This window comes from Condylura cristata, unplaced genomic scaffold, assembly GCF_000260355.1.
Source record: "Condylura cristata isolate star-nosed mole 26May11 unplaced genomic scaffold, ConCri1.0 scaffold00032, whole genome shotgun sequence".
NCBI lineage: Eukaryota > Metazoa > Chordata > Mammalia > Eulipotyphla > Talpidae > Condylura > Condylura cristata.
Window position 1 is genome coordinate 17,054,028 of NW_004567133.1, and position 25,452 is coordinate 17,079,479.

The window sequence follows — 25,452 nt, forward strand, 5'->3', positions numbered from 1 at the left end:
CTTTCCCCACCTCCCTTCCCCCTCCCTCCTTCCTTCCTCTCTCTCCCTCCTTCCTGCTCCCTCCCTCCTCCCTCCCTCTCTGTCTCTCTTCTTATATTTTGTTTTAGACTTTTGCAGTCTAAAATGAATATTTAAGCCCTGGAATACACAAGTGAACATTAGTGAGTCCCATTTGAATAATGTAACATTTGGACCTCCTAGCAAGAGTAGGCTCTATACAGAATTGCATGCTGAAATGGACTATTTAAGGACTTATTTTGCTTCCAAAATTTGCTCTTTCCTGGATCACCACTCATAGTATTTGCATGTGCTATGCATATAGACCTATTAGTGCTTATTTGACTTTCAAGAACGAGCTACTATTATCGGCAGAAACGACTTCAAACTCTTATAACGTGGTCACAGAGAGCAAGACTGATTTCATGACCCCTTCACGCCTGCCCAATTCCAGAAATGTTCCTCTTTAATTCTGCATCTTGCTCTGCTTTCTATTGATGTGTCGATGGTTTCTTCAGCAAAGTCTGTCAGAAGGCCATGCTGTCTCGTGCATGCTAAGGCTGGTGTGGCGAGGGACGGGCCAGAAGTCTGGTCTTCCCTGAGGTCAGCGGAGGCTCCTCCATATGGTCCGTTTTTCCTCTCTGATAAGTACCGGATGCCTAGCTGATGCCTGTGGCTGTCAGCTTGCGCCCGTCTTGCACACAAGGAAGCTGAGGCTCAGACGGAACTGGCCCCCGATCTCACAGCATGGCAATCCCCAAGTGACAGAATGGGGTTCAACTTGACCTGACTTTGTCACAGACCAGTCATCCCTTTAAGCACCAGTATTGATAATTTCTAGTTTCTATGTTTTGCCTGTCTGGCGTGCATGGATACTTACGTTTTGCGCAATTCTCTTCTTATTTATTTCTTAATCATTTGTGGAATGCTTAGCACTGCTACGCCAAACAGTTTATACCTTCATAAGCATCAAGGGTAAGCCTTCCTGGGCCACTGACGCCATACCCATTCTCATCTTTCTATGAAAGAGCACCCGAGGCCCTGAGAAACCCCCCAACCCCCATAGGGGCCTACACTCATTATGGCTGCTCTCTGTCTTGCTCCAAATGCACATGTTCTCAAACACAGAAACACACTATTTTTTCCAACAAGCAAGCAGGGCCAGCTGTATCTGGAAGTGGCTGGAATGATGTTTCTCTCAGAGAAGCAGATCCTGTAAACAGGCTGTGAAATCTGGAGTGGGGGTGGGAGTGGGCACAGAGAGTGTGAGATGGTTCTGGAACGCCATCCTTGGGAGGTCTGGAGGCCACCCACATGACTGAGAACTGGGGTGTTAAGGCAGCACCCCAGAAGCTAGCTACCAACTTTCTAACAGCACATGCAGAGCTGTCTGTCCTTGCTTTGAGTACGGGGGGCAGCTAACAAAGACTCTGCCATTCAGCTACCTGCTCATTATTTTTAGAAGGAGGAAGGAGCAGGGAGTGATTAGTGACCTTTGCTCTCACTCTTGCAGGTTTTTAAACTCCTATCTTGACTATTTGCCCCAGATACGCTGGGGGGCTGGCGCACACAAAGATTTCATTTAGGACATTCATTTTCTATTTTTCTTTGAGAGATCGTGAGGGCAGGTGACAGACTCATTTCTACAATCCCAGGCTAAAGCTAAGATCTAAGCAAATGTTCACCCGGCACCAGGCACTTAAAGGGCCGCTAGACCCAGCGACACAAGCATGTCATTGTGAATTATTTGCAGACGTGTTGGCCCAGCTGTGAAGGGATCATTTCATTCAGGTCTGTTTAAAATCATGTAGCCAGGAACTAAAAAAGCATTTCTTTGGCTCTGGGAGAGAGGACTTCCAGTAATTTACACCCTTCCGTTGTTAGAAGGTTCTGTGAGTGTGTGTGTGTGTGTGTGTGTGAGTGAGTGTTTTGTATATACATCACATTCTTTCTGGCGAATAATACACCTAATTAATCTATGTGGACTCTTAGTACAACAGAGTTGATTAACATAGCAGACACGGTGCCTTTTTAATATAACAAATCTACTGAGAAATATCCTTACTTAATGGGCTGCGTCATTTTGGGCAAGTGTGTTTTATGACGAATATAGGGAAATGGCACTATATTTTTCATGGCGCATGCTTAGAGCAAATAAGTCATCTTGGGGGGGGGGTGAATACAGTTCTCAGTCTTCTACCCTCTGTGCTCCCCACCCCCATCCTGTGATGGGTTAAAAAAAAATGTTGGTTGTTCTCCTCTCTGATTCTTCTCTATGATCACTTGACAAAGGGGAGAAACTGAGTACCCCCAGGAGCTTCCAAAGCTTGGAAGACTGAAGGAAGACCCATAGCACACAAGGGATGTGAATTTTCTTTGATCTCTTTGTGAACTTGGGTATGAACTGAGCGCCCTTTGAGCGCTTGGGTATGTTGCATCCCAGCGAGAATCCTCACGGATTGGTGTGGCCTTCCCCCCAGCCCGGGCTCACAGGGAAAGAGTCAGAAAGATGTTCCTCTCCCACCCCCCCATCCCAGGAATGGCATCCTGAACCTCTGAGTTACCGCACCTGTCCACACCTTCATCTGGAAGAAGCAATTGGTATTGTGAACTGATGCTCAGAAATTCCACTTTCTTCATCTGAGGGTTGATGACAGGTGATCAGTGCATCTAAAATACATACCAACATCTTTTCTTTAGGCATAATTTATATGCAGTTTGAGATCATACAGATCAGCCTTAGCCAATTCATAGAACTGTTCAACACATGCACCTATAAAGCTGTAAACTATGTTCATCTTTCCATAAAGACTCCCCTTGCGCCAGAGTGACCACTGACTGCATTTCTATTACCACGGGTTTGCATAAAAGGAAACAGGCAGTGTGTCTGTCCTCTCCTGTGTCCGGCTTCTTTTACTTAACAACTGTGCTTGAGAACCATCCTTATTTCTGGACCAGCTGTGTGTACTTTTTTTTTTTACTGCTAAGTAATATTCCTCTGCCAGACCGTCCATTGCTTTTATTTTTATTTATTTATTTTTTTAATGCACACGGAACTGGGGTACAGGCCAGAGGTACAGGGTACAGGGGTGATGAGAGGATTCACCAGAGACAGCAGGGAGCAGAACAGGCTAACTGATGAAGTACACTGCTGAGGGGAGCAGCGGGAGGGTCAGGAGAGGTCTGCCACACCATGTGTGTCACCTGCGGGGTGGGATCGAACTCACGCTAAAGTGGCTTTAGCTTCTCAGTGCTGCACTTTAACCTGCTGAACCACCAAGGAGGGTCCTGCATGTATTCTTTGTGGGCTGTTTCTAGCCTGGGGCATAATGAATAAAGCTGCTGTGTGCCATATGTGCTATGGATTGAATATTTTTATCTGCCTCCTGCACCCATCCCACAGATACATAGGTTGTAACTCCAATCACTAGTGTGTTAGTAAGCAATGCACTTAAGTTATCTAGCTGGAGTTTTTGTACAACATGCATGGACGTGGGGTCTTAAGGACACCATTAGGTAGAGTGTGAGCTGGGAACCGAACCTTCCACTGGGCTTTCAAGGAAGAGAGCACCTGGTGGAGAGATGGAGAGCCACGGAGACAGATCTCTGCTCAGGTGATGTCTTCTGGTCTCCACTCCCACAGCGCCTCAAACTCTTCTCCATAGAAACACAGATGTGACTACATTACTTCTGAAATGACCCCCGGCTGTCCATAAAAGATTAAATATATACTCTCCCATCCACCCCCTGTTATGTTTGGAAATTTGTCCGTAGAAAAACAGACACATCGCAGAGCGAGGCTGCACCTCAGACTTTCAACCTGCCCTTTGCCCTCTGAGTGGGAGTAAGATGGTCTCATTCCTGTTAGGTGTCTGCGCCCAGCCCCCTCCATGGGGTAAGTAGCAGCTTTTGTTCTCCATCAGATGAGGAAACAACTACTCCTCTTTCTCAGGACAACCGGAGGGAGCAGGGTCTGATACTTGACCCACTGTCCTCAGTTGCAAGTGGAGTGTTTTCCCTCGGTCCTTTGCAGAGAAAATGATCACCGTCAGCGCTTGCTCAGAGGCTTGAAGGCAACAGCCTGGACCCAGATTCAGTTTATAAGCCGCCGGTCACCACGTGGTGTTCGGGCAATTCTAGGCTTCTGTGGGATCAGCCAAGGGCTCCCATTAGGACATCCGCCTGGTGGTGACCAGCGTGCTCAGGTGTCCCCTTCTCTTGCCACTTAGGCATGGGGGGAGGGCTCGCCAGCGCAGGAAGAGCAGGGACCACAACAGATCCGCCCAGTCATCCTGCTGGCGACGCCATGCGGGCTGTTGAAGGCGGAGCTTACACAGGGAGCCCCGCAGCTGCCCCCGCCTACGCCGCTTCCTGGGGGGCTGTGTCCCCAGGTCCGCCCGCCGCCCCTGGACCTGCGCCTGTGGGGACAGCGGGCCCGAGGGTCTGGGAGGGCTCATTCCGCTTCCCAGGCCCTGTCGCTCTGGCGTGTCCTGGGAGGCGCTTCCGAGTGGAGCGCACAGCAGCATGTTTCCAGTCCCGAGCTGAGGGACACGTGCCCCAAGTCTCTGGTGTAGGTGGATGCCAGAACCCACAGAAGGCGCACTGGGCGGGACACGTGTGTGGTGTCCTCCACGAGCACTCAGCCGGTGGTGGAGCCCCAGGACCGCCGTGGACCCTCGCTCTGCACAGATCAGTCCTGGGACCTGCTTGCAGGACTTTATCTTTGAACTTCAGTTTCCTTATCAGTAAAAGGGGATAATAAGTGCTTCACGGAGTTGTGAAAATCAATGAGATAACAAAAGCCTGCGTGCTCACACAGATAGCATTCAATAAGACATATAAATCCTCAGGTAATTTAACATGCTTCTCCCTCGCTCTCTGCCTCTCTCTTCCTCCTCTCTGTTCCTCCCCCCACTCAGCCACAGCTTTGTTCTAGTCGTTTCCGTCCATCACCGCAGTCTCTGAAAGAAGGATGTCCAATGAGCTAGACCGCGGACCCTTGTCATTGTGTAAATGTTCACCCAAATTATCGCAGTTGCTGTGAATCTCCCCGACTGTTGTGGACGTCTCTGGTCGGTGTCATCTTTCCGACAAATGTCTACAGTGTGGTAATAAACAGCGGTGTCTATTCTGACCAAGCCAAGAACAAGATGGGCTTCCTGGGGGTGGCATGGATGGATTCTTCACAGGATCCTGCCACACACCTTTACACAAATATACACAAATACACATAATTTCACACGTGGCTCACTCAGAATGGCATCTTGGAATAAGATGGTGCGCCCTGTTTGAGGTATGGATTTATGGATAAGTTATAATGCGTACACCTGGCATTGATCGGCTAGAACAACTTATGCCAAGTTGGGTTTGGATCCGGCAGATGTACGGACAGGTCCGAGGCCAAAATTTGGGCTTCTGAGACATGAGGTGGTCAATGCTGGGTCTCCCACGCATGCCCTGGTGATGAGGGGGAAGCCGCTTACAGTCACACAGCTCAGTTTGCTCCTGGGATGAAGTGAGGACAGTAGAATGTGTCAAGTTGTGGTTGGGATCAGAGGCTAAGGTAGTAAAGCCGCTAAGCTGGCAACAGTGTGGGTTACAGACTTGACCACACGCGCTCTTTCCCTGAAACCATCATCTGAGCCAGGAGCGCAAGCTCCTCAGCCTCCTCTTCCCCCAGGTCCCACGTCCTCACTGATGTGCCTCCATCCCTACAGCCAGCGCCATCTCCCGGCGCCTCTTCCCGCTGCGCCCCATTATTTTGGGCCCCCACACGCGTGTGGAGTTGAAATAGCTGCGTCCCAGCAGCCAGGGTGTGAGCTGTCATCCGGGCGCGACCTCCCAAGCTTGGTCCTTCCTCCTGGGGTGCCCCCAAGTCCTTGGCGGACTCAGCTCGAGGGCAGAGGGGACACAGGAGTGTCTGGGGCCGCCCTTGAGGAGGGGGGGGCGAGGGGGAGCATTTGCTCCTTCAGCACAGGACCACGCGGGCCCTCAGCCAGTGCTCTGCGGCGATCAGCTGGTAAAATGGGGAAAGAAAAAGCCCAACTCGGGCTGTGTTCTCAGCAGCTGCCGGGGGGATTTGCTCCTGGAACGCACGTGATGTACAGTACACAGTTTGACATGAATAATTTACGTCTCTGCTCGCAAAAAAAGATTTAAAAAAAGGAGAGGCGCCTCCAGATGGCGTGTTCCTGTCTTCCTGTTTCAGAGCGTGGTTTCTCCCGAAGTGGAGCAGACTTGGGTGTCAACATTGCGACAGTTTGCCTTTGGATTAGGCCCTGACTTGGAGTCTTATTTTTAATATTGAAAAGATGAGTGCTCCTTTTATATCTCAGAGAAGCAATGAGTAAACAAATAAAAAATTCATTAGAGACAGGCTGCTATCTCCGAGATGAAAGTCTGATGTTAGAACTCAGCTTTCAAAAGCCCAAAACCAGTCAGTGGGTCATTAGCTCAGCAGGCAGCCGGCCTGAAAAAGGAGGATTTCAGAAGAGGCCGTGGCTGCGGTGTTCATTGCTTCAAGGTTTCAAAAATTAGCTTAGCAGTTTCCCAGATGGAGAGAACACTTACTCTGAACGGCTGCGGTCATGGTTATGTTGAGAAAATTAAATTTCAACTACGCTTTGGAGCCCGACTTGGGGTATTTCTTTCCCCATTTTACCAGCTGATCACCGTCGAGCACTGGCTGAGCGCCCACGTGGTCCTGTGTTCTCAGCTGCGCTGGGTGAAGTCTTTATTCTGCCAACGTCATCTAGGGCGGGGATTCAAGGTCGTGGAACTGCTGTGCCCCGGAGAGAGGCCTTCGGGCCACCTGTGTCGCGCATGGAAATCTCCACGTGCTACATACACCTGGCCGTCAGCCCGCCCATCCCTCCGGCCACGGTGATTGGTCCAGGGAGGACCAATCAAATTCCTTCCTTTACTTTCCCTAGGTTCTTGCTACCTGGGCCCTGTGGGAAGTGTCTTTTCTTTCGCTGTGTTTTCTAAGTCGCCGCAAAATAGGCTGGAGGCGGACAGATGGCAGCTACCCCAGCGAATGGAAAGCGTCAATTTCGAGTACAGAAAAATATATGTGGGCTGAACAGAAAGCAAAACAGCTGACAGATCAAGAGAGTTCTGACAAAACTGAGATCCTCTCGCGCTGACGAGATCTAAGAAGGCCTCTCAAAGTTTAGGCTGCAGGCTTATTACCTGGATTCAAAGGTGCGACGACCCAAATTCCAAATGTCTGCAGAGACACTCAAAGATCTGCCTGATTAACAGGCTTTCTAGGTGATTCTAATGCAGACAGTGCATGGACCACACGTTGAGAGTGGGAAAAAAATGCCGGAAGCTCCCTTTCATCTTCTGTGTGCTAAGTCTCTGCTGGGGAAAGTATGAGTGGGAGGTATTGATCAGAACAGGAATCTTCATCAGCCGCCAAATGTCTGAGGGTTAGTTTCAGAATTGGTGAAGTTAAATGGTAGAATTTCAGAGGAAAGTTTTTGGTCAGCAGGATGTTGTCCAACCCCATCAGCAGAGTTGGGGCACTTTGTCTGTGCCCTTGGGGATATGAATGTGAGGACCTGCAAACACAGTGGACAGGGTCTGCAGACCCCCAACAGAGAGAGGGTTTGTAAAACCCAGAGCACAGAAGGGCTCCTCAAACCCAGAGGTTTGCCTCCCAGGGTCTAGGCTGCAGTGGGCTATATACAGACTCCAAAGTAGGAGGCAGTTTGCAGGACTGAGCCTTCTTGGTTTCCCAAATTCAACCTCACTTGGAACCCCTTCCTGTTATTAAAAAATCCGAGTGTCACTTCTCAACACAAGGTTTCATTTTTGTCTCCAAGTGGAAGGTGAGTAATTTTTTTCTGAACTAAGCCCCTCTGATTGAATGATCACCAGAAGCTGATGGCACCTTTCACTCTCTTGAAACTGAGCCCTAGTTTGGGCTTAATTCACCCCAGAGGCAAGTTAAGTTGCCTAAACTGGCCCAGCTGGGAGAAGACAGGAGCTGGTAGAGACAGGGCCAGATACAGGTCCATCTGGAATTTGTTTAACCAACGGGAAGACCACGGATGAGCTGCTTTTCCATTCTTACTCTGGGTCTTTGGTGGCATCTAACAATACTCTATTGTCATCGTAGGGGCCAAGAGCCTCATTGCCAATGTAAAGAATTGCTATTATACTTTATGATCACCCAAGAATTCAAGAAAATATTTACGCCAGACTTTGCTTGTGTTTTTGTTTTGTTTTGTTTCGTTTGTTTGTTTTTTGAAGTGATAGAAAAATTCCCAAAGGGAAGAAGGATTTAGGTTTCTCTTCTACCTTTTGGGACATAAGACATTTTCAATTTCCCTATCAGGACTTTGGAAATGTTGGAAGTTTTATGGGTTCGCGTTTCCTTCTTCTCTCCTTTTCTCACAAGATGTGTGCTCACACAGGCGCGCATCTTTAAGAGGGACGAGCTGGGCTTTGACAAAAAGTGGAGAGAAGGAGATACATCACCTGGTTGTGCAGGTCAGAAAAACAAAAAATAAAGCGGTAGCAGCTGGCCAGATACCTGGCAGCTGTCCTCCAGTGTCCTGCAGAAACCCAGTTCCATAAAGGGGTACGCACTGCCAGCCTACCAGTGTTGGGTGAGATCTAAGTTGCCTTGCTGCTGGCGGGCCGCTCAGTGCCCCACTACTTCCTGGGGGACACAGGAAGCCTGACTCTCCAGATGGGAGGGTTTGGTTCCCGCCTCTCCCCTTCGCTGTTGGCTTTCAGGCAGGTTGCCCTTTGTCTGTTTAATCCGTTTGCCTGCTGAGCCCTCCTGCCTCCCCTAGCCCCCAGCTCCACCATCACCCACTTCTGGGGTCTCAGCCCTTCTATTTCCTACCAGTAGTGCTTCTTTGCCTTCCTTTCTGCAGCCTGGATTCTTCTTACAAGGGCTGAAGCCCGGATTCTGCTTTCAAGGGCTTTTGCCTCGTTATAGCTGGGCAGAGAGCTGGCATCAGTCACCGGCTCCCATGTGAGGTAGTCTCCTGGGCTCCCAGGTAGCAGGTGCCTGACATCCACCCTGGAACAAGAACCAGACAAGGAGTTGTGGAAGCTGGGTCTTTGGGTGACTGACTCTTAGCTCTGACACTGGCACTTCATGATGCAGGGCACGTGACTCACCTGGGCTGCCATGAAGGTGAGATGCAAGTGACTGGGAAGCAGAAGCAGCCAGAATCTGCAGCCAGCCTGGGCGCTCAGCTCAGCTCCACGCTCTCAGTCTCACATCCAGGGTTCTCCCAGCTCACTTGAGCTCCTGCTTCCTTGCAGAGACTGGAAAATGGCACCTCCCTGTGCCTTGGTGGGGGGAAATAAAATGACAATGATGGGGAGGAGAGGAGTGACCAGTCCCACTTGCTGCTCTTACGCTGGCAGCATCTGCTAAGTGTTTTACAAAACTTGGCATCTATTTTATGGTCCTCCAGTGAATGTACTGCAGTTATGCTAATACATCAGAATGTTATCTATTCCAAAATATTTGGTGTCTGTGTGTGTTCAGAGATTGATTTTAGATATGTGCAATTGTATAGGTATGCATGTATAATCGTGCTAGTTAATACACATCATATAGATAAGAAATACACATTCTATACACTGTTGATATATATACCATGTAATATGAACATATTTAAGAAATATATTGAAGAAATATATATTGGACTGTAGTGTATGTGAATACAGGTAAATTACAGATATAGAAATCTTTAATATTTAAAAAATGTTACATGCCAGGTTCAGAGCTTCACAGGTTGTAACACATTTCTTTCTCAAAAAAAGCTGATGAGGTATACGCCCTCCCTAGTGGTGCAGTAGATTGAAGCGTAGCACTGCAAAGCTGGCCTCAGCAGCTTCCATGCGAGTTCGATCCCCAGTGCAGCAGACCTCTCCAGTCTCCCTGCTGCTCCCCTCACCAATGGACTTCATCCATCTGCCTGTTCTGCTCCCTACTCTGTCTCTGGTGAAGCCTCTCACCACCCTTCTACCTCTGGCTTGTACCCCAGTTCTGTACACATAAATAAATAAAAACTATAAAAATAATTTAAGAAGCTGATGAGGTGTGTGCTGTTACCACCTGCGTTTTGCAGAAGAATCTGAAGTACAGAGAGGTTCTCTTTGTAAATGCCTCTCTACCTGAGTCTGTTTCAGGAAGTTGTGTGCACATAAGGCTGTGGACGGAATATATGTGTCTGGACAGAGTCTGGCAGGGTCAAGGTGTTAGTCTTGTTACCTTTATTATTAGTTCTATTCTCTACCCAGTTCTCTATTCTCTACATTGGTTCCCCTGGGAAATGCCACTGAGTTTTGAAGGCATCCTTGGTGTTTCCATCACCATACCACCTGGCCATCCAGAGATTTCCCCTTGAGATGCTGGTGATTTCTGTCCTCCAAGTCAGGTTTCTGTGATGAAGCTGCTTTGTTATCTGGGCCATACAGATACACTTTTGTTGCCGCTGGGCCTTAGTTTTCCCCAAGGGTGATTGGAAAAGCTCTAGGAAGTAACACTGGGCTCTCACAGGAGATTCTTCCTAGCCCCCAGAGGCCAGCTGCTCCCTTCCAACCCCTAAGTTTTCAAGTCTCCACCCCTCAGGCAGCAAATGACAGACCCTGGCTTTCCCCAGGGTTGAGAGATTTTGCAGGTGCGGACTCTATCTAGCATCATCAGGTTGAAGCCTAAGTGAATGCACAATGAGAATTTTTATGTCTTCTAGAAAAGACGACACCATGTGAATTTACATACAAATCTCCCAAATATATATATTTGTGAGTGCATCTGCTCGCACATGTGGGAGACCGATGAATAGAAGACAAGAACGTAGCAGTCAGCCTCTGTGCTTATCCAATATAAACGACTTACCTCTTTCTTATGAGTCTTTTTTTTTTTTTTTTTTCAGTCCCAGTTCTTGACTTTATGGGTGAAAAGCCCACAGGTTATGAGGATTCAGACTAGTTAGCACACAGCACACCCACCGTCCTCCTGCCACCAGGAGGCGCTGTGTGCAGGGAGAATCAACAAGGGACACTCCCAGGGAGCTCCGGTGCCCTGGAGGGCCAAAGGCTGGTTTGCTCTGGAACCTGCATGTTCTACAAGTTCACCAGCTCCTCTGAGAGGAAGACTCTGGAGCGTGCGCAGGTGCACAACCCAGCAGCAAAGAGCTTTGCAAGTGAGTGTGCGCGTGCGCACCTGAGTGTGGCTGTGCGTGTGCAGGTCGGAGTCAAGGGCTCTCAAAATGGCCACTTCCCAGGTGATGGAATCAGCCTCCTAAAGGTGTCCTAAATGCTCGAGGTTATCGGGGGCTTGTGCCAAAAACTGTGTTCTAAGCTAAGTGGACAGGATCCGCCATGCTTGTTTTTATTTTATTTTATTTTATTTGTTTAACACAGAGAGCATTTCACGGTTTAACTAAGAGAATAGGTGGGAAGAGTCTACCTCCCAGGTATTGTCCAGGGAAAGATCAGTAACCCTCACGGGCCTCTAGGGGGCTCTGCCCAGCGCCCAGCTTCTGGAGAGCAGAGGTCTGCGAAGTCTGCATCCCCCACCCAGACTTCTGGGAGCTGAGTCCTCTGCTCAGCGCTGCGGGGCTCCTCAAGGGTTTTAACCCCACCCCGCCACATCTTGGAGCAGATTTCCGGGTGTGGATAGCCTGTGCTCAGGGCCGCACCGACTTCAGGGGAATGTGCCCCAGCCCTCGCGGGGCATCACTCTGGGCAAATTACGTGACCCTTGTTTTGATCGTCTCAGTTCACAAAACGAGCTGCGGTCTCTAGGACAGCGGCGGTGGACTGTTACCTGCCGCTCCTCTGTGCGTGGTGTCCAGAGAACGGGTCGCTGGGCAATGCGGTGGAAATCGCACCCGGACGCCCTAAGGCAGCCTGTGCCTTGGAACAGCCCAAGACCTCGTCCGTAACTTGGAAGCTGAGCATGGCCCAGGAGCGGACGTTCCCCACAGCCTCAGGACACCCTCGAGGGCCTGGCTACTTGATCCAGGCTTATAACTTGCTCAGGCTTGTAACCTAAGAGTGACTGATCTAAACTCACCGCGTCGGCGGTCCGGTTTCCTCTCGTGCCAACACGGTGATGTTGTCACATGAACACAGGTGCGGAGACGCGGGCACGGGCTTTGGCTGCCCCTGGGCCAGCTTGGAGCTGGCCACGGAGAGGCCAGATCGCAAGTCGGAATTTCCCCTTTCCGACCTCACATTTTTTACCTTTAGTATGTTCCCAAGTTGATAGGAGCATCAAGATAATTAAATGAGATAGAATTAAGATATCATTAAGATAGCTAAATGGGGTAGATAATTCAACCCAGATGGGAGTGCTAAATAATTAAATGAAATAAGGAACACGAGAGCCTGGCCAGGACTCATGGCTCAACGTGGGAGCGAGAAACGCAAACTCCCGCACTCCCAGTGGCCTTTTTTAATCATCATCCGACGCTGCCAAAGCACATGAATAACTTGAACTTGTTTCACATAAGACAGTGTTTGCTTCATTTTCAACCCAGGATTGGCGTTTCCAAGCGCAGGCACAGCTATGCTTCCTTGTGTGTGTCTCTGAAACACTCAGGGTTCTCTCCAGACACACCTGCGGCACCTGTGTGGCGGGGAGGGGGGGGGAGGCAGCCTCCGACTCACCTGGGCGGCCTCGCTCACGCCTCCTGGCGGCCACAACGCAGCCTTGTGCGAGGAAGATCCCGCCCTCCCCGGACCCCCACAGAAGCAAAAGGACTCGAACACCAACTCAGTGTACGTTTTCAGACTAAGCTTTTATTTTTTGATATTACAAACCAGTTTTCTTTATTCACAAACCACTGTAAGTGATATAAACACTAATTTCTAAAGACAGATATACACATGTTCTGGGTTTGCAGATTGCGTGATGTGTGTGTTAAGTCACTATATGGCACACATGATAGTAATCTTTTTTCCATAATTCATAATAGCAATAGTTATTAGATAAATGAAAACATTCCAAATAAATACTGTTTAAAAAAATCCAAAATGTCTGTTTACATCTCTGACATACATTGGAAAATGACTTATTGGCATCTCGGAGAACAGCCAGGACGGAAGATTCTGCAACATCAGTTGGCACCCACTTGCTTTACATGATTTTATTAAAACTACATACAGTCATGGGGGAAAGTACAGCTCATCAATGAAAATCAAAACTGCAAATTAATTTTACTTGAACCAACACAGTAAGGATTCTATGTTTGTGATTCCAAAGACAATGCAAATTCTGGATTTTGAAATCGGGGGCCGGGGGAGACCTCGGGGGTTCTCCCTGGGCCCCTGCTCCTTCCTCCCTTCCCAGGTAGGACGCCACAGCACTTCATCACCCAGACACCCCAGGTCATGGCAGGACGCCGGGTGGGGTCCCCAGACTCCCTAGCGAAGCCATCAACCCGCCCCCCTGGCCCTCCCGTCCCACCCGGACTCATAGGGTGAACAGAGCACTCGGGTGAGGGTTCACTCTGGGCTGCTAATCCGTTCCCCCCCTTTCTCTCTTTTCAAGGTAACAACCATCTGTCTTGGATAGCGAAGCTACAGAAACTTTGTTTTCAAATCTTGTGAGACTTTATTGATGGTTTAATATCCAACCGGTGTTACTGCATGCACATAGGATGAAAAGAGAAAGCTGGATCACAAACACTTTTTTTTTTTTTTTAAGTTTTGTTGGGTTTTGTTTGAAAGCAGAGTTGTTACAGCGGATCGGCAGGTTCACAGCGGGTGAGTCCGTGACTCGCTAGAGGGCTGGACGGGCCAGACCGTCCACATGAAGGGTTAACTAGGGCAGCAGAACTACTCGGGGGACAGCTCGCTGCTGTTGGTTTAAATACAAAAACAGGAAGACCCGTGACAGATACCCCAACTTAGGTGAACTTGGAAACAGAACAACATGGAAACAGCTCAAACAGAAGAAATACAGACAAACTGCAATTTTTCGGCTGTGTCACTCTGGCCCTGTTGCAGAGATGGGGGGCTTTGTTCTTGGGGTGACGAGGTGGACCTAGTTTTTTTTTTTTTTTTTTTTGCTTCCTTCTGACAAGTGTCCTGGGCCTTGGAGACAGAACTAAAGATACTGGGTGGACATAATCCTCGGGCTTGGGGAAGAGTGGAGGGCAGTTCTCACGGACTGAAAAATTGCAGATTGCTCACATAACACAGTCGGGTGTCAAAAGTACCAAGCTGATGAAAACACCACGATTATCTCTATCAACGATCGGAATACTTGTAAAATGCTTCTAGAAATCCGAATATGATTATCATGTAATTCCATAAAAATTATACGTCTGTCTCTAACAATTGTTGTAACTAGGCTAAAACTAAAGCTTCCTAGACTGTTTCTAGAACTTAACAACTCCACTGCACAGATGTAAATTTTATACATTTTTTTTAACTGGTACAAAGAATTTAAGTTTTTATTACTTTCTTTTTTTGGAAAAAAAGAAAAAAATAGAAACAGTGCTTTTTATCACCTTTTTATTAATGTTATTTTTTTTTCCCTCCCATAATATAAAAGTCAGCAATGATATCAATCATTTGTTAGACTGGAAGAAATATAAAAAGAATGCTTGTGGATGGTCTAACTAGCGGGTTTGGCCTGAATAACTACCGGCTGGTTGAGAAGCAGAGGCTGCCGGCAGGACAGTGTTGAGGGTGGGTTTGCACAGTTTCCTTTAACTCAGGTTCACCTGCGCTGCTAACCCCTCCCACCCCACCCCTTCTTGCCCACGTCACCTTTGGCTTGAACTGACAATGAGTAACTCAGAACCGGTGATACGGGATCGTTGGTGCAGCGGGTCGTTTAGATTCATCAGTTACTAATTTGTTTTGCTTTCAGCCAAACCCCAGTCCCAATCCCCTTCGTCCCTCCCACCCTTCCCCTTTCATAAAATAAAATAATGCAGATGCAGAAAGAAATGACTACTGCAGTCACTTACACTCTTTCCCAACAGCTGATAACCCCAGTAGCTTAATATTCAGCATATAGAATTCATTTACAGGATATAGCACTCTGGATATGGCCCTAAACCAGTTTTTATTCATATCTAGCATCTCTCTAGGTCAACCACAGAAACTCCTACAGCCAGCGACCAAACTACGGAACCTTCAGAAATTAAAGACCCACAATATTAAAATACACAGAACAAAATATCTGAGGTATAAGATAAAAAATGTAATTTTTTTCCTCTTTTGACTTTTTATTTTTTTAGAGTTGCTAAAATGATGCACTACTGCATGTATTGCAATACCCAGGCCTCGGAAAGCTTCCTTTCTCCCCACATTGGAAGGTTTTTATGGTTTTGTCATTTAGTATGGAGCGAAACGGTTGTATCCCCCTCGGTATATACTAGCCTGCAATGAAGAAAGAACGAGACCCACATCATCAGCATGGCTCCTAGTCTTGGCATCAGTCAAGGGTGCAAAAGCATTCTGAAACAAAGCAATTTGAGGGGTGTGTTTTTTACATTTTCCTTTTGCAACACGTGGATCATCAAAAAAGACTAATGTGAAAAATAGACACTCGAAAACAAACAAAATGGAGGCACTCCCTTCCCATCCCCGGCCATTCTTGGAGAATGAAAGCTAGGGTGGACCTGCCCTCCCTGAAGAGTCCTCCCAGGGAGAGGCCCTGCCAGCCAAGTCTGGTGGCCAGTCCCACTGGCCGCACGGCCCCTGGTCGGGACTGGGCAATGGAAGGATTTGCATTGTATCGCTTTATTGGCTTGTGTGACTCAGGAATATTATGTTCGGTTGGGGAAATCTACGCTCAAAAGGTAGGATTCGGACAACTGAGTGAAGGTAGGAACTCAACTCTCCTACCCCCACGGGCCTCCAGTGGGCTAGGCTGTTGGATGAACAATCAGGAAGAGAATTTAAATCAGTATCTACTTGACTTGGCTTGACAATCTGCATGGAGTTTGCTCGGAGAGGGGGGTTGTACAGATGAATTGCTTGATGTAATTGAACTTGTGCAAAATAATAGGTTTCCAGATCATGGCTGAATTTCTAGGGCCAAGCTGCAGTGAATGGCCTGGCCAGGACTTTAGGTGGCTAGCGGGTGGCACTGAACTATTTCCCTTGCCTAAAAGTATTGGCGATTCAAATGAATGCCTAGGGGGAGTTATTTGTTATTATTATTATTATTTTTTTTTTTAGGGTAAGGGCTTATCTTTTTGATCCCAAGCAGAAATCTGCATGCCAAAAGCTTTGTAATGATTGCATACGCTCTCGTGTGATGGGCACGTCTTACTGTACTCAAGAGATTTAGTGCATAGAAGTTTGAACAAGTACAGGCAAATTCACCCCACCCTCACCTCCCATTTTGGCCCTCCCCCACCCCTCCCCAAACAAAAACCCAGCCCCCCCCAAAAAACAAAAGACAACCCCCAAACCCAGCTGATTCCTTCTAATTCTTTATGTACTAGGCACACACAAAGTGTGCCCCTCTGTCTATTTTCTTTCCTGGGCGACTATGACTTTGAACATGAATTGTAATAGGGGAGGAGAGGCAGTCAGATTCTCAGCTGCCTGACAGCAGAGGCCTGGAAGTGTGCGGCTTAGCTCCTCTGAAGTCTGTGCTGGGGCTGGAACCTTGGGGCTATGTGAATGAGCAGCCAGGGAGGGAAAAAAAAGAAAAAAAAAAAGTTCTGCATTGACACTGCATTCTGTTAGTGATGGATTTAATTATCAAAATGACTAATTATTCCATTAAGGTAAGTGCTCTGCTAGGTGAGACTTGCAAAATTAGAAATATAATAACTTACATGCACTACATTGCCAAGAAATTAAGACATTTATCAAGTTTACTGGGAGGATTAATGTGGCATTTTAGCTGCTGTTAGCACAAGAGACAAATTCAATTAAGGGAAAGTGAGAGGACGTCAACCGTCAACCGTACTGAGGTCCCAGCTGGGGGCAGGGAGGGAGGCAGGAGGAGCGGAGGAGAAGAGGACAGGATACTCACCATGGCACCAACGCCGTAGGTGGGGGCTGGAGCAAGTGTGTGGTGGTAGGGGTCGGCAGCATAAACTCGTCCGTAACTGAAAGGGAAACAGAGGTTGAGGTTAATCCATAATATGCCGTCATGGAGTGATAATAGCAACCGTAGAACACAAAATACCGAGACAGTGTGGAGGCCCTATGCATCTTTAAGGACGCATTCCAAGCTGCCACGCGAGGTGTGAGGGGCCCACCTGTACCAACGAATTCCTTTCCTCACTTAACACAGCCAGTCACACACAGGCCCAGAACATGTATGTCCCCTTCTCGCTCACGAGGCATCACTGCACGGCTCACACTGGCACCCTGCACACTGAGGGCCACAGCAGAGATGACTTTCAAGAGCAGTTTTAAGAAGCCCAGTGCTCCCAGAAGCCATGAGACTACTCAAGAGAGTGTCTTTTTCTCCTGATTTAGATGTCACCCGCCAAAATAGACCAGAAGGCTGAAGGTTTGGGCAGCTAGCATTCCAAATCTTAGAAAGAAAAAGAGTGAATGTATTCAAATCGAAGCATCCTTTACATCCCGCCCAAGAACTGGAGGTTGATTTGATATTGAGCCTTTCACCCCAGAGCATCTATCTCATCCATCTATGGCCAGGTTCTGGGAAGGAACACTTTCAAGCAATATTTTTTGAGGCCATTTCCTTGTCTTTGAATTTTTTCTCTTCTTCCTCCGGGGCTACGACTCCCTGTACCGAATGAAAATGAAGAGGAGATGGACACTTCAGATGCTGACTAAGTAACTATACATCAGCAACAGCACAGCAGCAAATGGGGTTCAGAGAGATTCAGTCCCAGAGATTCCTGGGACCTCACCAGGCTGGTCGAACACACTTCCACGGGGGCATGTGCCCCTCCTTGAAAGACCTGCCAGATGCCACTTTGGAGCTGGCTTGAACATCGCTATTTTGGTAATAAACAAAGCTAAGGTTCTCTGGAAACCACCTGAAATTTTCTGGTGCATGTAATTTGTTAAGATGGTGGGGGGTGGGGGGGGAGGGCTAGGGCACTGGGGCAGGAGCCATATCTGTGGGTTCCCCTAGAGGGTGGAAGACACCTCCCAAGTGAAAATGAGTCTCTCTGGCCAGGAAGAAGGGAGCAGCTGTGTGCCACTGTGACCAGTGTATAGAGCAGCTGGTCTTCCAGTGACAGGTGGCCCCCACACAACCAGAGCACACTGGTTCTGCCAGGCCACATGGGGTGACCATGGTCTCCCCATGTCTGGGCTTTCTCCAGTGACTCCCACTTCCTTCCACATCCCAAAGACATGCATGGTGCCCCAAAGATTCCAGTCAGTGTTTGACAGTCAGTGTGTGTTTGGGGTTGGCTGTGGGAGGGGTCAGTGATGGAAGGTAGGTTCTGCTTTGCACCCTGGGCTGCCAGAAGAGATTCTGGTCATCTGTAACCCTAAACTGGAGTAGGAGGTTTGGCAAATAAATGAAAACAAATGCTTGATTCATATAAATTGTTTCATATTAGCTTGGGGTCTTTATTTAGAAGCCTGGTGATGTTTTTGTGACCACAAATATGCCGTAAAACTTAACTCTTGATACCGAGTAACCTGTATGTCTCACTTGAGGCTGCACTTTCTAAAAACTGTGGACATTAAGTGAGGACTTCCCACAGTGGCACACTGTGGGAAGCGATCAGCAGCAGCTTAGGCTGTGGTACTCGACTTAAAAGGATGAAGGGACAGGCAGGAGAAAGTGACTTGTCTACGCAGCTGTCATCTGCTCACCTCCCATCTCTTGGCATCTAATTTGCATGCATTTTATCTCTCTCCTCCCCTGTCTTTCATTTTCCATCCAACCTTTCTCATAGTTGTTGAACAAAGTGCCCAGGGAGGGTCTGGCTTGGTTGCTCACATCACAGAGCCTGGGAAGGTGGGAAGATGCTGGGAAGGATCTTCTAACGAGGACTAGAAGGTAGAGCTCTAGGTAGAGCCAAGCTCTCCTGGGACATGAAGGATCCCAGAGCCTCTCCTGGCTGTTTCTCAGGGGACTGAGTCCACATAACCTCCATGAGGCTTTCAGCTTCAACATACGGTGGCCTCCTGACCCTCCCAAAGAAGTGACATCAACGGACATTTCTTTTTCTAGGATGAAGATCTCAGTGAAACTAACAAAGTGATTCCTTGTGACATTCGTTGATCTCTGAGTCATCAAAAATGACCTTCAATCAAAGATACTCCCTCCCTCTGGTATACTGAAACAAGAGTGATGATGCTTTGGAAGAAATGGAAGTTACTTGAGAAAACGGGTCCACAGAAGCCACTACCAGTAGACATTGGGACGTACAGACGGACAGGATAGATAACTTAGGTGTTGATTTTTGTTTCATGAGGAAAGAGTCTGACATTGGCCTAGAGCAAAAAAGACTATTAGTGGGATTGTTATTCGTGTACTTTCACCTGGCAAAGTTAGCGGCATGAATAGGGCATAAAATCCTGGGAGATTTTATGTGATCCCCAGCATGGTGGATTCAAACGCAGACGCATTCCTTCCAAATGAATGTGATAGTGCAAATTCAGTGACCATTATTTTGTTTGACTTGAGAAATGGTTTCACTGTGCAAGAATCTCCACTTTCTGGAGACAGCATGTCGACAATCTGAACGAATTCAATGACAAAGCAGCTCCTGCTTTTTCTCCTGCCTCCACGAATGGCAAATTCTTGTTTTTCCTAACACTGGGCACAGCTTCCCCCTCCGTGGAAAACCCAAGGCAGCAATTTGGCCGTATTCTCTTCAAGGCGGAAGGAAAATACAGCAGGGCTGAACTACTCCTCGTAAATGAGCAGCCTCCGTTCCTCCTCAGGGTGACCTTTACCTTCAGAATCCGAGGGTTTTATTATGATTAATAAATTTCATTTCCACAGAGGAAAAGGGACCATGTCAGCTCAAACTGAAAGCAAGGAGGCTTCTTTTCAAATGCTAATTTTGAAACACGCCCTTGTGTGACACCACAATCTAGACACAAGGTTATTAGGGAGGATGTGGACTTGCGCCTTATTCTTACTGCGGGATATGCCAGGCACGTCAGCCACCTGGAGTCCCCAGAGCTAGCTCAGCACAGCCTGATGGAAGAACACAAGTCCAAGGGCCTGATGCCAACTGTGGCCACCGTGATCCTGGCCTGCACCTAAGGTCCCCCTCCGCGCTCCCTATCCTGGCCAAAGTGGACAACACAGTCACGTCGCTTAATGGTGGGTATGTTCCAGAGACGTAGCCTTGGGGACTTGGTTGTCTCGGCAACATCACAGGGCGGAACGACACAAACCAGCTGGCAGAGCCCATGACACACATTGGCTCTGGGAGGGGCCTGCTAGGACACTGTTGTCTGTACGGCCCACTACTGGCCCAAATAGTGTTGCGTGACAACAGTGCAAACTGATCTGATGCCCGATCTGATGCCTTGTGTCCGGCCAACCATCCACTAGAGATTACAGACGGACCCTACGTATGTCCATTTCACACCATACACACCATTCCCCCTTGAACATGAGCACCAGTGTTTCATCAGAATCAAATCAACAAAGTCTAACCCTTGTCTCCTTGGTACTATTCTGGTCTCGTCAAACCCCCGGCCAGTTAGAGAGATGAGATAGCGACCTAATAGGTAGTTTATCTACCTACCTACATAACTACCCATCTATCTATCCATCATCTATGGACATCTAAGTATCCAGATATGTAGATTTAATCCTCTCACTCCCCAGCTTCAAACCGTTCAGTGGTCTTCATCGACGCTTGAAGGCAATTCAGCCGTGCCTGGGCGAGCCCTGTTTGTGCTCAGTCCCTTATTCCCTTGCCCCTTGCTCACCATGTTCCGGGCACACTGGCCTCTTCAGCACCATGGACATTGCAAGCCCATCCTCACAGGAAGGCCTTGGCACCTGCTCATCTCCTATGCCTGCACCACTTTTCCCCATCCCTAAGACTCAGACCAAATGTCTGCTCCGCAGAAAGACCCCTTTCTGAAGGACACCGTCCAACCCAACTCCTCTCTTCAAGTAACAGTGCAACCCATCGTTCTTTTACACCGTCTCTGCCTGACTATTTACCTGCCCTCCTCCTGGAAGCTCAGCTCCTGGGGCTGAGTCTTCTCTATTCACCACTTGTTCCTGAGGCCTAGTGAAGGGTGCAGGGGAAAATGGGCCAGTCAGACCCCTGCAAGAGGGAGAGCAGCATGAGGGAGGAGGTCTGGGCAATGCTGGACCTTAATTACCATTGACTACAGCAAGGATTCTTTCTGACAAACTGGCTGAAGGTTCTAGGTCAGCTGCTCCCAAGCACACTCAAAGCCCTTCAAGACACTCAGAAGACATGTTTCTGGGGACCCTGCAAGTACAGAGTATGTGATTTCACATCTCCAAGAGTTCACAAAACACTGGCCATAGTGACATTATGCCCCTCAAAATCCTTTAGTGAATATCAACCCAAGAAATAGAAGGTTAGTGTTGTGCTGGCTGGTTCATCTGAGCTTGCAGATGCCACTGGCCTGTTTTTTTCTTTACCTTAGCACCATGATAAAGCCAGGAGGCCCCTCAGGCCCTGGAAGAGACACAGGGCTGGGGGCAGAAGAGCCAGATCCCAGCTATGCCTCATCAGGGTCCTTTCTCGATGGTCAGACAAAGTTCTGGCCCTGAGCCTCCTTCTTGTTTGTGCAACGGTGTTGTTCCATCTGAACCCAGCCTAATTCACAGATTAATTGCCTGGAGAGACCACTGCATCAGAGTTCTTGAACAGAATTTCACCAGCTAGTCTTCCTACTGCCTGAGCTTTCAGTCTACAGAGGCAACAGAAAGACCCTCTTGTAATACGACCGCAAGCAGCTCTAGTAACCAACTCACAGATGCTTCCTACTCAAAGTCATCTGACTTTGACCGACAGGTATAGTTTAAGTGGATAGATTTGAACTTGAGGTTGACTTGGAGTACAATGAGTAGGCAAGCAGGAAATGTGATCCCACATGCTTTGTCAACTCTACCGATAGCGAGAAATGCACATATTACTACTTATTAACCTCGTCTAAATCTAGTTGAAACCAGCTAGGTGCTAATGAGATATCACAGGTCCACACTGGTGACCCTCAAGTGATTTTCTTACAGGGACACAGCAAGAGCGCTATAATTAATTTCATTCCATATATTCCAATGAGGAGTCTTTATGGCCCCGCCACCTCTCGTCCTCCTTCACCATCACCCCTCCTGCTGCCTGTCCAGAGATATCTAGAGAAAGATGGATATAAAGTAGGCTCACTTCATCCCATGACATTCACAATAGGTTGAAGCTCTCTGAGTCAGGCCCACTGTAGCAAGAAAGTGCAAAGATTGTGCACTCGCCAAGAACGATGCATCCACAGTAAGATTCCTGACCAGGCTCAGAAGACAGGGCTCTCGGGCCCTACTAGTCGTATCTAAGAACAGCCTCTAAGGTGTCTGGAGAAATGAATCCCTGCATGTCACGTGTATGCGAGCAGGGTACCACGCCTGGCCCCGTGTTCCTGCCAGCCTGATCTGGGGTAGGTAATAGTCCGGCGAGGGGAGGCTCCTTTTCACTTTCCTGCAGAGGGTCCACTGAGGTCTGGCTCTCAACAGGGCTCACCCTGGTGTGGCTGTCTGCAGTGTCCAGGGGGAGGGGACGTAGGAAGGAGCGCTCATCTCACCAGATGTTGTCTTCTTTCATAACTCTCGTTCATGTTTTCCCAAATGAAAACCTCGTCACTTTTGGGAAGACAATCTTTTAGCTTCCATTTGCTGCCGATACCATTCATTGAGAAACCATTACTTCTCCCCTCACCAATCAAGATGCAGCACACCTGGAACGCACTGTTCCTTGGTGTCTGGGAGCACACTCTGCTCGGTGGAATTTCTGGGGCTGCGAAGGAGCACTGTCAGCATCACCAGGACGAAGACGACCAGAGCGTGCGCCACCTGGCAGCCTGGCCCCTCAGTTCTGCTCCAACTATTGCATTAGTTCTTCTCCTTCCACCTGCAAACTAACCTTTTCCACAGAGGATCATGGCCAATTATACTTTGCAGATCCTCCAGTCCATGCTCATCACTGAGGAAAAATGCAGCAAAACATTGTTGTGCACGGTTGTGCATCAGGAATCTGACAGATCTTGTGGATTCTGCGGCTGCAGAACCTGTCAGGTCCCCGTGGATGATGGAGTTTCTGTTAGCTCAGCAGGAAGGCAAAATTCCTTCCCTCCACAGAATGCAAGGAGATGGGGTCCCACAGAATTCTTCCCAGTGTCTGAGGAGGGGCCCTTGGGGCGTCTTTGCCAGGATTGGAGCTTCACCTCCACTCACATCCACACCTGCCAGATGCCCAGGGGCTCGGGATGCAAATCTTCCATTTTCAAATCACAGCAGCAACCCTGCCCCTTCCAGGCGCTGCAGGCTCCGCTGAAACGGTGCAGACCAGCTTGAGAAGACACTGCAATAGCAATGGTCACAGTGGCCAGGTTTGGAACAGACCTGCCAGGAGGCATCACAGCAAGGGCAGTGAGCTCATCTACACCCAGCGGGAGGAACAGCAAATGGCCGCTGGTATGGATTTTGCTTTGTCTCCACAGGAAGGAGCAAGAGAATGCCCTGGGCCCTGGGACACCTCTTGCTTTCCCATAAGAGAAAACAAACCCTTCTGAAAGTATTAAGTGAGAACAACTTGAAGGTATTGGGGACCAAGAAGGGGAGATATTTTCTGCAGTTGATGGGGGAGCCCCTGTTCACTTTCCTACCTTCTGGTGCACCAGTTGGACACAACTGTGTGAGGCCAGCTTGGCTGGCCTCAGTGAATGCACCCGCTAAGGGAATACTCTCCACGAGTGCTTAGCCTTCCCAAAGCTTCGATCTAGGAAATGACTTACACATTCATACTGCAGAGTAGTGACCACACTTGCCCCTAAATGCTACTCAAGATACATGGTTAGAACAACTAAACCAGACCCATACCTCCAAACTTGTAGCAAACTGTTCCAAAATGCCACAAAGTCACCATGAAATCACACAGAAAGAAATGGAGGAACCTGCCAAGATAAACAGCATGGAGTGCTGATGAGGCCAGTGTGCTGGGATGCTGGGGAGCAGGGGGGAGGAGAAAGAGGGCTGAATGTGGCAGGTCAACTCAGGCACGCTGGAGTGCATTCTAGACCTCTGAAGGGTTTGAAGCAGGAATGTGATAGGATTAGGTTTATATAGATGTATGTTTAGATAGGTAGGAAGATAGATAAGTGGGTAGATAGATGATGGATAGGTAGATGGGTAGATAGATGATGGATAGATGGGTATATAGATGATGGATAGATAGATGGGTAGATAGATGATGGATAGATGGGTAGATAATGATGGATAGATGGGTAGAGAGATGATGGATAGATAGATGGCATATAGGTAGATAGGAAGGTAGGTAGATAAACTAGCTATTAGATATTCATCTTATATATCTAAATGGCTGGTAGTTTGAAGAGGTCAGAATAGAAATAAGGGGACAAAATTTAGACTGTTGTTGATTTGGTTCTGATGAAATCTCTATATTTATGTTCAGGTGGGGATGGTGTGAATGGAGTAGAGTGGGCAGATTTATGATTTCATCTGTGATTTATGGTGGATGCTATGTGGGGACATGAGACTTTCTTCCTCATAGAAAGTCTGTTTCTTTTTGTTCCCATCATGTTTTGCAGTCAACATGGTACCCAACTGTGGTTTAATCCTTTGGGAGCACAAAGGTTGTCCCTCATGGGATCTTAATCCCCATGCAGGGAAACAAGATTAAACAGTGGTTAAGGATTCCTCAGGGTCAGAATTCCTAAAGTCAAATCCTGCCTTTGCTACTTCCTTGCTCGCCAAACTCAGAAGGCTTATTTCCTGTCTGGGTGAGTTTATCCACCCATGAATGGAGAAGATACCAGAGCATCCAGGCTGTAAAGCTGTGGCGAGGCTGTGACGAAGGTCAGTGATTACCAAGTGAACGTCAGTTATGGATGCTAACAAGGGGAGTCCCTGCACTCTCTTCTTCAGGTGGGGTTTCCAGACAGAAGCTTCTGGAATCGTGTTAGAGCCTGCTCTGACACGGTTGCCCACTGGTAAAACCTGGTGTTCCCACATCCTGTGGAAGTGGATCAGCACTTCAGAGAGGTGAGAAGGGTAGGTTCTAGGGTCCTGGACCGGGTATGTGAAACACATGTGCACACATACATCTCACTTGGAAACAACCGGAAACCATGAAGTCAGGACAAGCCATCAACTTTAGTGTCATTCCAGCTGAGTGCTCTCCACTGCTCAGAGATCAGTGCTCAGGCCATCAGTTCCTTGGTATCCACGTGAGCAAAGTGGATGCCACATAGCTCTAGAACAGCACCGCCCACTAGAAATCTAACAAAAGTCATCCACAGAAGCTTGGTCCAGCATTTCCAGTTGCAAAA

At 48.2% G+C, this 25,452-nt stretch overlaps 1 protein-coding gene and 1 long non-coding RNA gene across 13 annotated transcripts in view; one reads left to right on the forward strand and one right to left on the reverse strand.

Annotated features, from left to right (window-relative positions):
* Positions 1 to 9,831, forward strand: part of LOC105854258 — a 25,478-nt gene extending 15,647 nt beyond the window's left edge. Inside the window, exon 3 of the long non-coding RNA XR_001145955.1 lies at positions 9,125 to 9,831. This is a non-coding gene — a long non-coding RNA (uncharacterized LOC105854258). The remainder of the gene's footprint in view (positions 1 to 9,124) is intronic.
* Positions 9,832 to 13,547: 3,716 nt separating this feature from the next.
* The window catches only part of RBFOX1 (RNA binding protein, fox-1 homolog (C. elegans) 1), a 1,380,973-nt gene continuing 1,369,068 nt past the window's right edge, over positions 13,548 to 25,452 (reverse strand). For 7 of the 12 annotated variants that reach the window (XM_012731792.1, XM_012731783.1, XM_012731782.1 and 4 more), the window contains 2 exons: positions 16,988 to 17,063; positions 16,396 to 16,621 (listed from right to left, as the gene is read on the reverse strand). In XM_012731792.1, the coding sequence (XP_012587246.1) occupies positions 16,474 to 16,621; positions 16,988 to 17,063 (224 nt within the window). In that variant the 3' untranslated portion in view covers positions 16,396 to 16,473. Of the gene's footprint in view, positions 15,454 to 16,395; positions 16,622 to 16,987; positions 17,064 to 25,452 lie in introns of those variants that run through there. The other 5 variants (XM_012731793.1, XM_012731784.1, XM_004692141.2 and 2 more) reach the window with 3 other exon arrangements.